The sequence below is a fragment of the Papio anubis genome, chromosome 4, assembly GCF_008728515.1.
Source record: "Papio anubis isolate 15944 chromosome 4, Panubis1.0, whole genome shotgun sequence".
Lineage (NCBI taxonomy): Eukaryota > Metazoa > Chordata > Mammalia > Primates > Cercopithecidae > Papio > Papio anubis.
The window spans coordinates 135,750,804-135,764,961 of NC_044979.1; the positions used below are offsets into that span (position 1 = coordinate 135,750,804).

At 57.5% G+C, this 14,158-nt stretch overlaps 1 protein-coding gene across 2 annotated transcripts in view; it reads left to right on the plus strand.

Moving 5' to 3' along the window:
- Window positions 1–2,508: 2,508 nt before the first annotated feature.
- The window catches only part of LIMK1 (LIM domain kinase 1), a 35,844-nt gene continuing 24,194 nt past the window's right edge, over window positions 2,509–14,158 (plus strand). The window contains exons 1-2 of one of the 2 annotated variants that reach the window (XM_003895885.3): window positions 2,509–2,737; window positions 4,441–4,537. In XM_003895885.3, coding sequence (XP_003895934.2) covers window positions 2,683–2,737; window positions 4,441–4,537 — 152 coding nt within the window. In that variant the 5' untranslated portion in view covers window positions 2,509–2,682. Of the gene's footprint in view, window positions 2,738–4,440; window positions 4,538–10,799; window positions 11,795–14,158 lie in introns of those variants that run through there. The other variant, XM_003895886.5, reaches the window with a different exon arrangement.

The window sequence follows — 14,158 nt, forward strand, 5'->3', positions numbered from 1 at the left end:
TCTTCAATCTGTGCTTTCTTTTTTTTTTTTTTTGAGATAGAGTCTTGCTCTGTCACCAGGCTGGAGTGCAGTGGTGTGATCTTGGCTCACTGCAACCTCCGACTCCCTGGTTCAAGCGATTTTCCTGCCTCAGCTTCCCGAGTAGCTGGGATTATAGGCACGCACCACCATGCCCAGCTAATTTTTGTATTTTTAGTAGAGACGGGGTTTCACCGTGTTGGCCAGGATAGTCTCAATCTCCTGACCTTGTGATCCACCAGCCTCGGCCTCTCAAAGTGCTGGGATTACAGGCATGAGCTGCCGCGCCAGGCCCAATCTGTGCTTTCCTTGCAAGAATTGTTTTCAGCTATGAGTTCATTCTGTGAGGGTTAATTTAGTCAAAACCGGATAACATCACTTAACCAAGCTGGCTCAGGCTCACAGCCCCTCCAGGCCACTGTGCACTTCTCCACCCTGCACTGTGGGCACAGCAGCAACACGGCCCTGCCTGCTGCGTCCAGACAGGATTGGTTAACGGGAGGCAATGGAAGAATAAGAAGGACACGGGAGTCAGATCAGAATAGCCCTTCTGGGTCCTCTTCCCCATGAGTGCCCCAAAACTGGGGACCCCTCTTAACACAGCTCCTCTCAGGCAGGCCTCTCCTCCAGGGACCCCCTCTACGCCCCCTCACCCTGGGCTGGTAACTGCTGCCACCCCTCCAACAGTGCCAGTCCTTACTGATCTCCTTTCATGCCCCCTCCCCCGTGCCATGCATGGTAAACATCCCCTTTATCAAACTCTCTCCAGTTAGCCCCAGTAAGTGGCACTTTCTGTTTCCAGCCAGGGTCCTGCCTGGTATACGCCCTACAGCCAAGTTACAAGCCTCTCATTTGCCTCTCTTTCTTTCGCTTCCTTTTCCCTCCCCATCTTTTTTGACAGGGTCTCACTCTTGTCACCCAGGCTAGAGTGCAGCGGTGCAATCATAGCTCACTGCAGCCTCAACCTCCTGAGGTCAAGCATCCTCCCACCTCAGCCTCCCAAGTAGCTGGAACTACAGGCATGAGTCACCATGCTTGGCTAATTTAAAAAAAAAAAGTTAGAAGAGACAGGGTTTCACTTTGTTGCCTAAGCTGATCTCCAATTCCTGGCCTCAAGTGATCCTCCCACCTTGGCCTCCCAAAGTGCTGGGATTGTAGGTGTGAGCCACTGTGCCCAGCCTTCTTTCTAATGGGAAATTTAAAATTCCGGCCAGGCGTGGTGGTTCACACCTGTAATCCCAGCACTTTGGGAAGCCAAGGAGGGTGGATCACCTGAGGTCAGGAGTTTGGGACCAGCCTGGCCAACATGGTGAAACCCCATCTCTACCAAAAATACAAAAATTAGCCGGGCATGGTGGTGCACGCCTGTAATCTCAGCTACTCGGGAGGCTGAGGTGGGAGAATTGCTTGAACCTGGGGGGTGGAGGCTGCGGTCAGCCCAGATCGCACCACTGCACTCCAGCCTAGGCAACGGAACAAGACCGTGTCAAAAAAAAAAAAAAAATCTATTGTTTTCTTCCCTCCCCACGTAATTGTTTTGCACCCAGGGGTGAGTGCCCCCACTTTGCAGACCTGCCTAGACTTGTCCCCACAAACATGTTGGCTAGAGTTGGAGTTGGGCTAGCGCTGCCTCTTGTTCACTGGGTTCACGTGGGCACGTGGCTCCGCTCCAGTCACTGCTTCCTGGGCAGTGGGATGACGTGGGAGGTGGACCTAGTGGGGACAGGGTTGCTCCTGCCCATGTCCAGCATTCTAGAATTGTCCACTTCTAGGCAGGGTGTTCCACCATCAGTGCTGGACTGGACCACCCAATTCCTTTGGCCGCTTGATTCAGCCCAAACCCGTGCCCCCTCCAGGACCCTGGGCAGGGCAGCCCCAGCTCCAAGTAACCAGCACTGAGAAGAGTACACCTGTCACTGCCTGGCAGGGGCTCGCTCCTTTCTCCGGGGCTGCTCATTCGCGAGGCCTGAGACGCGGACCATCACCTTCCCCGGGCCCAGCCTGGCCTCAATGCAGGCCTCAGAGAGAGGGACAAACCCGGCCCGTCTCCCTCCCCTCCCCAAGGCGACCACCAGTGTCCTGGCGGGGCACAGGGCCTCCTCCAGCTCTGGTCCGGGTTCCTGGCTGCAGCTGGTTTGGGTCCGTGGGGGCCTCCCGCGGGGAAACGGAGGCCCCTTCTCTAGGCTCCCACATCCTCCTTGGCTGCCCCAGCAGAGCGCGCGGCCCTCCGAGGCAGCTGGGCCTCGCAGCTCCCAGTCGAGAGCTGTCGCTCGGAGAAAGATGAATGAATGAGAGCGGACAGGGGCGGGGAGGGGCGTGGCGCGCAGGCTCGCTGCGCCCCCTGGCGGGGCCGCAGCGGGGCGTGGCCTCTAGAGGCGTGGGGGCGGGTTTTCCGATAGGGGCCGCAGGGCTGTTCCCGCCGCCGGCCGCCCGCGCCCCGCCCCCGTGCCGCAGCTCGTAGGCCCCGCCTCGGTCCGCCCCTCTGCTCGCTCCCCTAGCCGCCGCGGCACCAAGCCGGTTCCCCCGCCGGTGTCCGAGAGGCGCCCCCGGCCCGGCCCGGCCCGGCCCGCGCCCGCCCTCCGCCTCCCGGGCCGGCGCGTGGCGGGCGAGCCAGGCCCGGCCGCCTCAGTGCCCCAGCCCTCGGCCCCGCCCCCCGTCGAGTGCATGAGGTTGACGCTACTTTGTTGCACCTGGAGGGAAGAACGTATGGGAGAGGAAGGTGCGCGGGCCGCGGGGTGTGGGGCGAGGGCCTGGGGGGGTGCCCGGGGCAGCCCGGGGCATGGGAGGGGGCCGGGGCTGCCAGAAGGCCGCGCCCCTGCCTCCTCCGGGATGAGCTCGTCCTTCCGAAGCCCGCAGGCCCCTCCCTGTCCCCCTCCCGCCCGGGATCCCCCTCCCCGGCCCCCGGCGAGCTGCCTTCCCGCGGGTCTGGGGACCCCTGGACCCTTTTCCTCCCCCCGCTCCCCCTCGCGAAGGACTCCCAGGCACTGCCAGCCCCGCGCCGGCCTCCATCCGCGTGCTCTGTCCACCACCCGGGCCTCGCCCTGGGGCCACCCTTTATCCAGTCTCGGAAGAAAGAGGGCCGGGGAAGCCGCAGCCCTGGGTCCCAGTGGCCGCCCGGCGCCTGCCCGGCTCTGTGACCTTGAGCCAGGCTCCGACTCCCTGGGCCTCAGTTTCCCCTTCTGTACATTTGGAAACCGGGTAGTTGCCCCCCCAGTGTCGGTGATTGGAGGCCAGATGGGTAGAGCGGAGAAAGGCGTCCAGGAACCTGAAGGCCGTGTACCTCATCCACTCTCCCTCCCCGTGCCCCAAACCCGGTGCCTGCCGTCAGTCTTGGCTGGGAGCATGACTCATCCTAACCTCTTTAGCCCCTTCTCCCTCACTGGGGCCCAAGGCGCAGTACTGTACTGCAGTTAGGGTTCAAGGACTCCCCCAAGACTTCCCCAGCCTAGGACAGGGTCTGGGGGACCCTCCTTGGTTCTCCTTCGCTGACCTGTCACATAGATCCACCTGGCCCCAAGGCAAGGCCTGACTCGGCACCTCCCCCTGCCACCAACCCTTCCCAGGCCCATGAAAACCTGATTGGGGTAGGGGCCCACCTTCCTGTAGCCCCTACCTACCTAAGGTCCCTGCATCTTCACGGAGGGGCAGGCCATTGTGGCCTTGGGATCTAGCTATGTGACTGGGCAAGCCATGCCATCTCTGGGGCTCAGTCTCCCCTTCTGTACAGTGGGGAGGAGCAGACCCGGGGCATTTTCCAGGGCCCACCAGCTCCAAGGGTGCCAGGCCCCAGGGATGACTAAGCATGCCTGTGGCTGGCTAGAGGAGGTGCCAGGCCTCCCTGGGACAGGTGTCTGGAAGTACCCAGCTCTGCAGCCCCTTTCCTTCGCTAAGCCAGGGAATTCATTGCCAAGGGTCTGTTAGGGCTGGCACCGCCAGGCTTCCTGCCCTTGACCTCCCAGGTGGCTTTAGCCCAGGATGCACTAATCCAGCCCTGTCCAGTGCCTGCCTTTGAAGGGCCCTCTTAGTACTTCTTCCCGGGCAGGCGAGGGAGGAAAGGAGGCTGTGATAGGAATGTTCCCCACTGCCTTATCCCTAAAGCCACTGCTTCCTTTCTCCCCATTTACCTTGCCAGACCCAGTGCTATAGCGGGAGGGTGGACCTGATCCTCCTCCTAGGCTGATACGTGGGGAAACAGGGCCAGAGAGGTTTGGCAACCTAGTCAGTATCTCAGCAAGACTTAGGCCAGCACCCTTTCTTCTCCTGTTTGGCACAGTGACTGCCCTGCCTGGGCACTGCACGGCAGTGTGTGAGGTGTGAGGATTGGTGCAGGTGTAGGTACATGTGGGGTGGGCAGGGCAGCCTGGGCCTGCACCAGAGCACACCTCCTGAGAACGCTTCCCAACTCCCCTCCCACCCCTGCAGGAAGCGAGTTGCCCGTGTGTGCAAGCTGCGGCCAGAGGATCTATGACGGCCAGTACCTCCAGGCCCTGAACGCGGACTGGCACGCAGACTGCTTCAGGTAGGGTGGGGTGCCCAGGGCCTGTGTTGCCCTAAGCAAGGCCTGCCAGAAAGGACAGGCTGGTCGAGGAATGGAGGAGGCTGGGATATGCCTCCTGGTGCTATCCCCCGTTGTGAGTTCGTGGCCTCAGTTTACCATTTATGACATGAGGTGTTTTGACCAGAAGATCCCTGTAGGCCTTCCTGTTGTCATTTTATTTATCTATTTTTTTTTTTCTTTTTGAATCGGAGTCTCGCTCTGTCACCCAGGCTGGAGTGCAGTGGCACAATCTTGGCTCACTGCAACCTCTGCCTCCTGGGCTCAAGCAGTTCTCCTGTCAGCCTCTGGAATAGCTGGGATTACAGGTGTACACCACCATGCCCAGCTAATTTTTGTATTTTTAGTAGAGACGGGGTTTTGCCATGTTGGCCAGGCTGGTCTCAAACTTCTGACCTCAAGTGATCTTCCCACCTCGGCCTCCCAAAATGCTGGGATTACAGGCATAAACCACCGCTCCTGGCCTCATAAACCACTGCTCCTGGCCTTATTTTATTTTATGTATTTTTATTTTTTCGAAACGGTCTTGCTCTGTTGCCCAGGCTGGAGTGCAGTGGTGCCATCTCGGCTCAATGCAGCCTCCATCTCCCGGGCTCAAGTGATCCTCCCACTTCAGCCTCCCGAGTAGCTGGCATTATAGGTACACACCACGATGCTCAGCAAATTTTTAAAATTTTTTATAAAGACAGTGTCTCACTATTGAGACCCAGGCTGGTCTTGAACTCCTGCCCTCAAGCAATCCTCCTGCCTCGGCCTCCCAAAGTGCTGGGATTACAGGCGTGAGCTACCACCCTGGCATCTGATGTCATCTTATATCTCTGAGATCTAAATCTTCGAGAGGATGGGAGAGGCCTCCAGTTGAGCCAACGCCTGCAATTCAGCCCCCTGCTGGCACCCAGACAGGGGGAAGAGTTGGAAGGAGTGTCTCCCCTGCCTTCTGGTTGCTCATGCTCTTGCAGGGAGGGAAGACAAACCAGGCCTTGAGGGAAACCGAGCCACCTTCAGTGTTTTCCAGGCTGCTTGCAAAGATGCATAACCCGGTCACACCAGCTCCAGCCTCCAGACACACACCCACATGTAGGAAGAAAGTAGGGTCAGGGTTGTGGCGGAGGACAAAGAGTACATGAGGACCTGAAGGTCACCAGTAGGACTATCTTGAGAAGCCAGGGGCAGGGGTCTACCTGCCTTGGAGTTGGCTATAGGGCCAGAGCAGGGATCTCAAAGGATGTGAGATTTCCTGGGTAGAAAAGTAGAGTGGAGAAGAGGCGTGGTGGGTCACACCTGTAATCCCATCACTTTAGGAGGCTGAGGCGGGCAGATCACTTGAGTTCAGGAGTTCGAGACCAGCCTGGGCAATATGGCAACACCCTGTCTCCACCAAAAATACAAAAAATTAGCCGGGCATGGTAGCGCACGCCTGTAGTCCCAGCTACTTGAGAGGCTGAGATGGCAGGATTACTTGAACCCAGGAGATGGAGGCTGCAGTGAGCTATGATCACGCCACTGCACTCTAGCCTAGGCAACAGAGTGAGACTCCGTCTCAATTTTAAAAAAAGAAAAACAAATGGAGTGGGAAAGAATTACAGGCACAGTCACCAAACAGCAAGGTTCAGGGGAGAAAACTCCATAAAAGCGTAGAGGGTGAAGCTGGGATGCCCACCAAGGGTCAAGACATCCAGCACCAGGACTTTATTTTAGGCTTCTGCCTTGGTTTATTTTTTGGTTTTTGGTTGTTTTAAGACAGTCTTGCTGTGTCGCCCAGGCTGGAGAGCAGTGGCGCGATCTCGGCTCATTGCAACCTCCGCTTCCCAGGTTCAAGTGATTCTCCTGCCTCAGCCTCCCAAGTGATTCTCCTGCCTCAGCCTCCCAAGTAGCTAGGATTACAGGCATGCACCACTACGCCTGGCTAATTTTTGTATTTTCAGTACAGATGGAGTTTCGCCATGTTGGCCAGGCTGGTCTCGAACTCCTGACCTCAAGTGATCTGCCCACCTCAGCCTCCCAAAATTCTGGGATTACAGGCAAGAGCCACTGCACCCGGCCTCGGTTTGTTTCTTTGTTTTTTCTCTTCTTTTTTTTTTTAGAGACAGGGTCTTGTGTGTACCCAGGCTGGAGTGCAGTGGCGAGATCATAGCCCACTGCAGCCTCCAACTCCAACTCCTAGATTCAAGCGATCCTCCCGACTCAGCCTCCCAAAGTGCTGGGATTACAAGCATGAGCCCCCGTGCCAGCCTGTTTTTCCTTTTTTAGGAGTAATGTCTAACATTTTCTAACATTCAGTAAGGGACAATCCCTGTTCTAAGCACTTTGCATAGTTAGATATTAGTGCTGTCTTTGTTTTGCCAGAGAGAAAATTGGGACACAGAGAGGTTAATTATCTTGATGAAAGTCACACAGCCGGTGAGTGAAATGAACACACTTAGTGGTGTGGCTGAAAGGAGACAGACAGCATACCCTGAGGTTCTGCATCAGATGCTCAGAAGGAGGTCTTCGGGGGACAAGAGGGCTCTCAACAGGCAGAGAAAACCATCAGCACAGAGGTGGGATTGTGCGGACTGCTGAGGGAACAGGAACAGTTCACTTGGAAGGAACAGAATAAGTCAAGGGATTCAACAAGAAACAAACTTGAGACCGATTTGTGAAGGGCCTTGAATGCCAAGATAAGGAGCTTCAGAAGTCAGGATGGACATGGTGGCTCACCCCCGTAATCCCAGCATTTTGGGAGGCCAAGGCCAGTGGATCACTTGAGGCCAGGAGTTCGAGACCAGCCTGGCCAACATGGTGAAACCCCATCTCTACTAAAAATACAAAAATTAGCTGGGCGTGGTGGCACATGACTGCAATCCCAGCTACTCGGGAGGCTAAGGAAGCAGAATCACTTGAACCTGGGAGGTGGAGGCTGCAGTGAGCTGAGATCACGTCACTGCACTCCAGCCTCAGCGACAGAGCGAGACTCCATCTCAAAAAAAAAAAGTCAGAAGGGAGCTGGCAGACAGCCAGGGAGGGACTGGGGTGACATGCTATTGAAGAATGCCATCCCAGTGGGCTGGTGGTGGTATCTAGGCAGGGAAGGGACTGTCCCAGTAACTCAAGGGTCCGAGCTCATCAGACCTGACCTGGGACAGTGACTGAGGATGGAGAGAATTTCAGGCAGAAGGGACAGTTTTTGGTGAGTATTTGTCATATTGGCTACCATGCATTGAGCATTCTTCATGGTAATTTGTTAAATATTCATAACTCTACCGTATGTGCCCAGTTTGCATGGGAGAAACAGATTCCGTGAAGTCAGGTGCCTCGCTGAAGGTTATAACATCTAGAGCTGGGACTCAAACCTCACTCCACATCGCCGCAGAGTAGGAAAGGCAGGGGCTGACGGTGGCGCATGCCTGTAATCCCAGCCCTTTGGGAGGCGGAGGCGGGTGGATCACTTGAGCTCAGGAGTTCGAGACCAGCCTGGGCAACATAGCGAAACCTCCTCTCTACAAAAAAATTAGCTGAGCGTGGTGGTGGTGCCTATAGTCCCAGCTACTCAGCAGGGCTGACATGGGAAGGTTGCTTGAGCCTGGGAGGTGGAGGTTGCAGTGAACTATGATCACACCACTGCACTCCAGCCTGGGTGACAGAGTGAGATCCTGTCTCAAAAAACCAAAGGAAGAAGGAAAGAAGGAAGGGAAGGAAGGAAGGAAAGAAAGAAGGGAAGGAAAGAAGGAAGGAAAGAAAGAAAGAAGGGAAGGAAGGAAAGAAAGAAGGGAAGGGAGGAAGGGAGGAAGGAAGGGAGGGAAGGGAGGGAGGGAAGGAAAGAAAAGGTCAGGGCTTCGGGGAGGGCATGAGCACTGGCGAATGGCAGGGTGGAACCTGAAGCCGTCTGGTTTTCCAACCTGGGTGCTGGGAAGGTGGTGGTTTGTTGACTGTGGTGGAGTTGGGGCTCGGGTTGGGGAGGAGACATGCTCATCTGTGTTGAGCTGGAGGGGACATGGGCTATCCAGGGTGGCTGTGCCCTGCCCAGAGCTAGCCATGGGAGCCTGAGTCCAGTTGGAGGTAGGAAAGCCAGAAAAAATGGCCCCCTCGGAGCTGGTCCTGAGGTGGTGAATGGGATTTGTGATGGGGCCAAGATGAATGAAGGGAAGAACTTGGGGACCCCTGTGTCTGCGGTGAGTGGGGAGATGGAGTCTTGGGTGATGGAGAGAGGGTCAGGAGTAGAGAGCACAGAAAGCACAGGAGGGAAGCTGTGATACAGGATGGATATACCTGGCTTTGGAGTGGCCTACCCCGAATCACTCACCAGGAGAGGGGTGACGCCCCAGGTTGGGGCAGTAAGGAAGAGGTGTTTGGGCTGTCCCTGGTGTAGTGAAACACAAGAAAGAGGCCGGCTGCGGTGGCTCATGCCTGTAATCCCAGCACTTTGGGAGGCCAAGGTGGGCAGATCACCTGAAGTCAGGAGTTTGAGACCAGCCTGGCCAACATGGTAAAACCCCATTTCTACTAAAAATACAAAAATTATCTGGGCATGGTGGTGGGCACCTGTAATCCCAGCTACTCAGGAGGCTGAGGCACAAGAATCGCTTGAACCCGGGAGGCTGTGGTTGCAGTGAGTCAAGATCGCACCACTGCACTCTAGCCTGGGTGACAGAGCAAGACTCCATAAAAAAAAAAAAAGTCTCGCTATGGGAGAAGATCCATCAGATGTAAGAGCCAAAGAGCCAGGGCTTCTACTTATGGCTTATGGGTGTGATACTCCCAACAGCCTCCAAAGCTGGCGGAGCTAACAGTGTCCTCACCGCATGACAGTGAGCAAAGCAGCTCAGAGGGGGTCACCGCTCACCTGGGTGCATGGCTGACCACAGCCAGGCTGGCTCTCAGTGGGATGCCCAAGGTGCTAGACTCTGCTTAGTTTTCCTCGGGCCCTGGGCTTTGAGGCCCAGCCCGGACCTCACTGCATGCACTGAGACCTTTGTTCCAGGGCCCCTCACCCCTCTGAAGGTGTTCGGGCAGGAGCAGTGTGATAAGGCCATGAGGGGTCTGTCTGCAGCCTCCAGCCCCACTGGGGAGGTGGCCAGGTGGCCGCCTTCCTGGCGCCTCTGCATGCCCTTCCCAGTGGAACTTCCTAGGGTCCCTGAGTCAGTCACTTGCAAATAATTATGGCGCGCCCACTCTGCATTAGGGCCCTCTCATGACAACCCAGGAAGGGGGTGCTATTTATTAAAGCAATTTTAAGACCAAGCCTGGTAACTCATGCCTGTAATCCCAGCACTTTGGGAGGCTGAGGTGGGAGAATTGCTTGAGGCCAGGAGTTTGAGATCAGCCTAGGCAACGTAGTGAGACTCCATCTCTACAAAAAAATTAGCCTGGCGTGGTGGTGCGTACCTGTAGTCCCAGCTACTCAGGAGGCTGAGATGGGAGGATCACTTGAACCCAGGATGTCGAAGCTGCAGTGAGCTGTGATCACGCCACTGCACTCTGGCCTAGGCAACAGAGCGAGACACTGTCTCAAATTTTGAAAAAGCGATTTTACAAATGAGGTGCAGAGTTCAGTCACTTGCCAAAAGTCTGACAGCGAGTGAGGAGTAGCATCAGGACTCGAACTGAGGCAGCCTGGCTTCAGAGCCTACAGTGTAACCACAGCTTAGACCCACACCTCCCAGACCTTCAGGGTCCCTGCCTCCTAGTGGGCCAGACACTCGGTGAACAAATGTAGTGTCAGTTGCTGGGGGACAGCACTCTCAGGAGATGATGTTTAAGGGGAGCAGTGTTTAGAGGATGTCAGGGGTGGGGGGGGGCACGTGTGCAAAGACCCTGGGGTGGGAATGTGCTTGGCACAACTGAGGACCACGAGGAGGCCAGTGTGTGGGAGTGCAGTCAGTGGCCAGGAGTGCATAGAGCCTTGGCCCCGAGGAAGGTGCCCTTAGCTGTGCAGCTTTTTTTTTTTTTTTTTTTTTGAGAGTCTCGCTCTTGTTGCCCAGGCTGCAGTGCAGTGGCATGATCTCAGCTCACTGCAACCTCCACCTCCCGGGTTCAAGTGATTCTCCTGCCTCAGCTTCCCAGTAGCTGGGACTACAGGCGCCCGCCACCACACCCGGCTAATTTTTGGTTTTTGTTTTTTAGACAGGGTTTCACCATGTTAGCTAGGCTGGCCTCGAACTCCTGACCTCAAGCGATCTGCCCACCTCGGCCTCCCAAAGTGCTGGGGTTACAGGCGTGAGCCACTGCGCACAGCCAGCTGTGCATCTTTGAATGTCATAACCTGAGCATCTGAGAGCTGCTCCTGTCTCCTGGCCCCTGCTCTTGAGAAAGTCCCAGGGTGATAGGACAGACAGGGTCATGAGTGCTGTGATGGGGGCCTGTGGGTTGCTGGAGGCTCGGCCGGGACCAGATGCTGTCCCTCTTTGTAGAGTGGGACAATTGCTGCAGGGTTGTCACTACAGGGCCTGCCCCTTTTTCTTGTTCTGACCTCCCAACCCCTTGCAGGCCCCGCCTCCTTGCAGGCCCCGCCTCCCGGCAGGTGATGACCAGGCTCAGACTGGTCCAGGCTTCCCTTTGGCTCAGATACTGCCTCTGTGGTCCCCTCTGGGAAGCCTCCAGTGCACAACCCCCAGGGCTGCCGCAGCCCTGGTAGCATCTCCTTGGCAGCTGGGTGGGCTGGCCCTGGGCAAGGGGGGCTGAGCATGCTGCTGGCCTGTGGGGTTGGAGCTGGGGCGGGATGCAACCTCCCTTTCTTCAAGGAACCTTTTTGGCGAGGACAAACTGTCCATAGGAAGTCGACCTCTGTTCCCTTGGGGACAGCAGTGGAAGAGGCAGCTGCTTTTAAGCTTGTCCCTGTCCCCAGAGAAACCTGAGGCCTTCAGTGCCGTTGTCAGGGCCGAGGCTGAGGAGCCTATAGTGTGTGTTCAGGGACCGGCCACAGGCTCCCTGCCTGGGGTCCAAGCCTAGACTGCTCGCTCCTCACCGACACCAAAGCCCAGGCACATGGTGCTTCAGCCACTTCCTGCTGCAGGCTCAGACCAAGTCCCCTGGCACCCACGCGGCTGCATCCTCCTCTTGTGTGCTGCAGCCACACTGGCTCCACCCTCTGCAGCCTCCAATCCTGAGCCCCTGAGGGAGGATGGGGAAGCGGCTGGTCTGGCCACCCCTGCCCTCCCTTAGACCTCCAGAGCCCCCAGCGTAGCCACAGAGGATGCTGTTGGCTTCAGCCCCAAGAAGACGCCGCTTCCTCCAGAGGGCTAAGTAAGTGGGAATCCCCCTCCCTACCTGTCCCTGGCCCCAGGCAGGGCCCCTGGTGTAAGGCCTGGGGCTGGAAGCCAACCCACCTAGGTCCAAGCTCTGGGGCAGAACTGAAACTCCTTGGTCACCGTAGCACGGTGGCTGCTGTCGGGGGAGCAGGCCCCTGCCAAAGCTGCAGGCCCTTCCAGGACAGTCTCCCCATGAGGCCGGTCCTCCACCTGCTGTTTCTTCGCACCTGGTGGCCAGGGATGTGGTCCTGGGTAGAGCGATGATTTTACTCCTGTCATTAGGGAAGCCACCACTGTCTCCCAGCCCAGCCAGCCACCTGGGCCGCAGAGCACCCCTTTCATGCCCTCTGGGTGCCTCCCCCTTCTCCTGCCCCAGCCTGGCTTTGTCCTACCCTGCTCTCAGGGAGGGGTACCCTGGAGTGGGGCCAGGGCACGCCTCTCCCGCAAGGGAGTTCCTCTCTGGCTGGCCCCAGGGCAGCTCTGCACAGCCTCAGTACCTGGTGTGCCTCCCTTGACATCCTTCTTAGGGACAGTCAGGCCCTCCGTGTGGGGCACCCAAGAGAGTTAGGCCCATCCGCCTGTAGCTCCTGCCAGAATGCAGGCCTGAGGGGTGAGGGCCGGGGCAGGGACAGGAACTCCTGCATGCTCTCCGTCCGCAAAGGTTCACTGAGGCCCCGAGCCCCAGCCACTGAGCCACCAAGTCAACCCGGGCCAGGCCTGGGCACCCTGTCTGCAGTGGAGGCAGAGACAGGGTCTCGAGGCGGTTCTGAGGATGCTGGGTGCACAGCGGGGGCCTCGCCCGCAGGAATCGCTTATACTCTTTCCTGGGACAAGTGTTGTGGATGCCTGGCCTTGTGGGGCCGTGGGGAACTGGCAGGTCAGTGGCAGACACTGGTGGGCAGACCTAGTGTCTGGTAGAACAGGCTTCAAGGAAGTGGTGACCGGAGAGAAGCCAAGTGTACTCAAACCCTGGGGTGAGTCATCACCGCCGGGTCTTTCACAGCTGCTGAAAGTGAGCAGCAGTGATGAAGGTTTGTGAGTTTCTGCGTGAGCGAGTGAATGGACCAGTAGCAGTTTCCAGGCTGCGGAAGAGCTTTCCCTCCCCAGGATGGGGACACTTGGTTACGGCAGTTCCTAATCCCCCACCCACCCACCGCCCACTGCAGAGGCATGCAGGGGCCCTGCTTCCTGCAGGCGGGAGTGAGGGGCATTCCTGTGATGTGGCACCCCTGTGACCGAGGTCATGTGTAAGGACAGGAAGCGAGTCATTGGTCTGCACCGGGTGTGGGGGCTTCTACGAGGGCAGGACCCAAAGTCGGCCTGGCCTCGTGGCTGCAGCACTTCTTTCATATTAGGTTAGAGCCCCAGAATGGGAGGTGCCCTGGGGACCACCCCCCTCACTGCCTTCCCTCCTCCACCCCATCCCCGCAGCGATCTGGTGAACTGCCCACCCCCAGGTGTGCACCGAGCGGGGGCAGTGACCCTGACATCATGTCTCCCACTGCCCCTGCCACCGCCACCACCTCCAGTGGCCCAGCCTCCGCATTCCCCACCCCCATGGAGGAATGCACCAGGCCCCCTTTCCTGGATGCGCCCCCACCCACATGCTTCCAAACCCTGGCATTTTCTGCTCCCCCTTTACTCCCAGCCCCTCCCCCAGGCTCCCAGACAAAGGGGAACTGGCTGGATCCTCTTAAAGGGACAGTGTCCCGTCAGCTTACTGATGAACTCCCCTCCTCAACCCCAGTTCCCTAGTTTTAGGGAATTAGCAATGGCAGACAGCCCGTGACTGATACTCATGCAGGCCCCAGGCGGTGGAGGGTTTCCTGGGTAGGAAACAGCCCTTCAAGTTCCCTCATCTCATCCAGGTCCCAGTCTTTCCTACCTGCTTCTCTCCTAGATTGTGGACCTATAGAGCCTGGGTTCTTCTGTCTCTGTGTGACCAACCCATAGCACCCAAACAGCGGCAGAGCTGGACGGACCCCCTAGCCTCTTCTCTGTGTGGGTCTGTACCCTGACCCAGACATGCGCACCCACACCAGGACCCAGTGGGGCACATGTGTGCCTGCGGGTTCACTGGGGCACCCACATTTTCTTTATTTTATTTTTTAGAGAGAGGGTCTTGCTGTGTCACCCAGGTTGGAGTGCAGTGGTGCAATCATAGCACACTGCAGCCTTCAACTCCTGGGCTCAAGCGGTCCTCCCTCCCCAGCCTCCCTAGTAGCTAGGGAGTAGCTACTACCTAGGAGTAGTCAGACTCCTGACCCCAAGTGATCTGCCCACCTCGGCCTCCCAAAGTGCTGGGATTACAGGCGTGAGCCACTGCTTTGGGAGGCCAAGGCAGGCGGATCACGAGGTC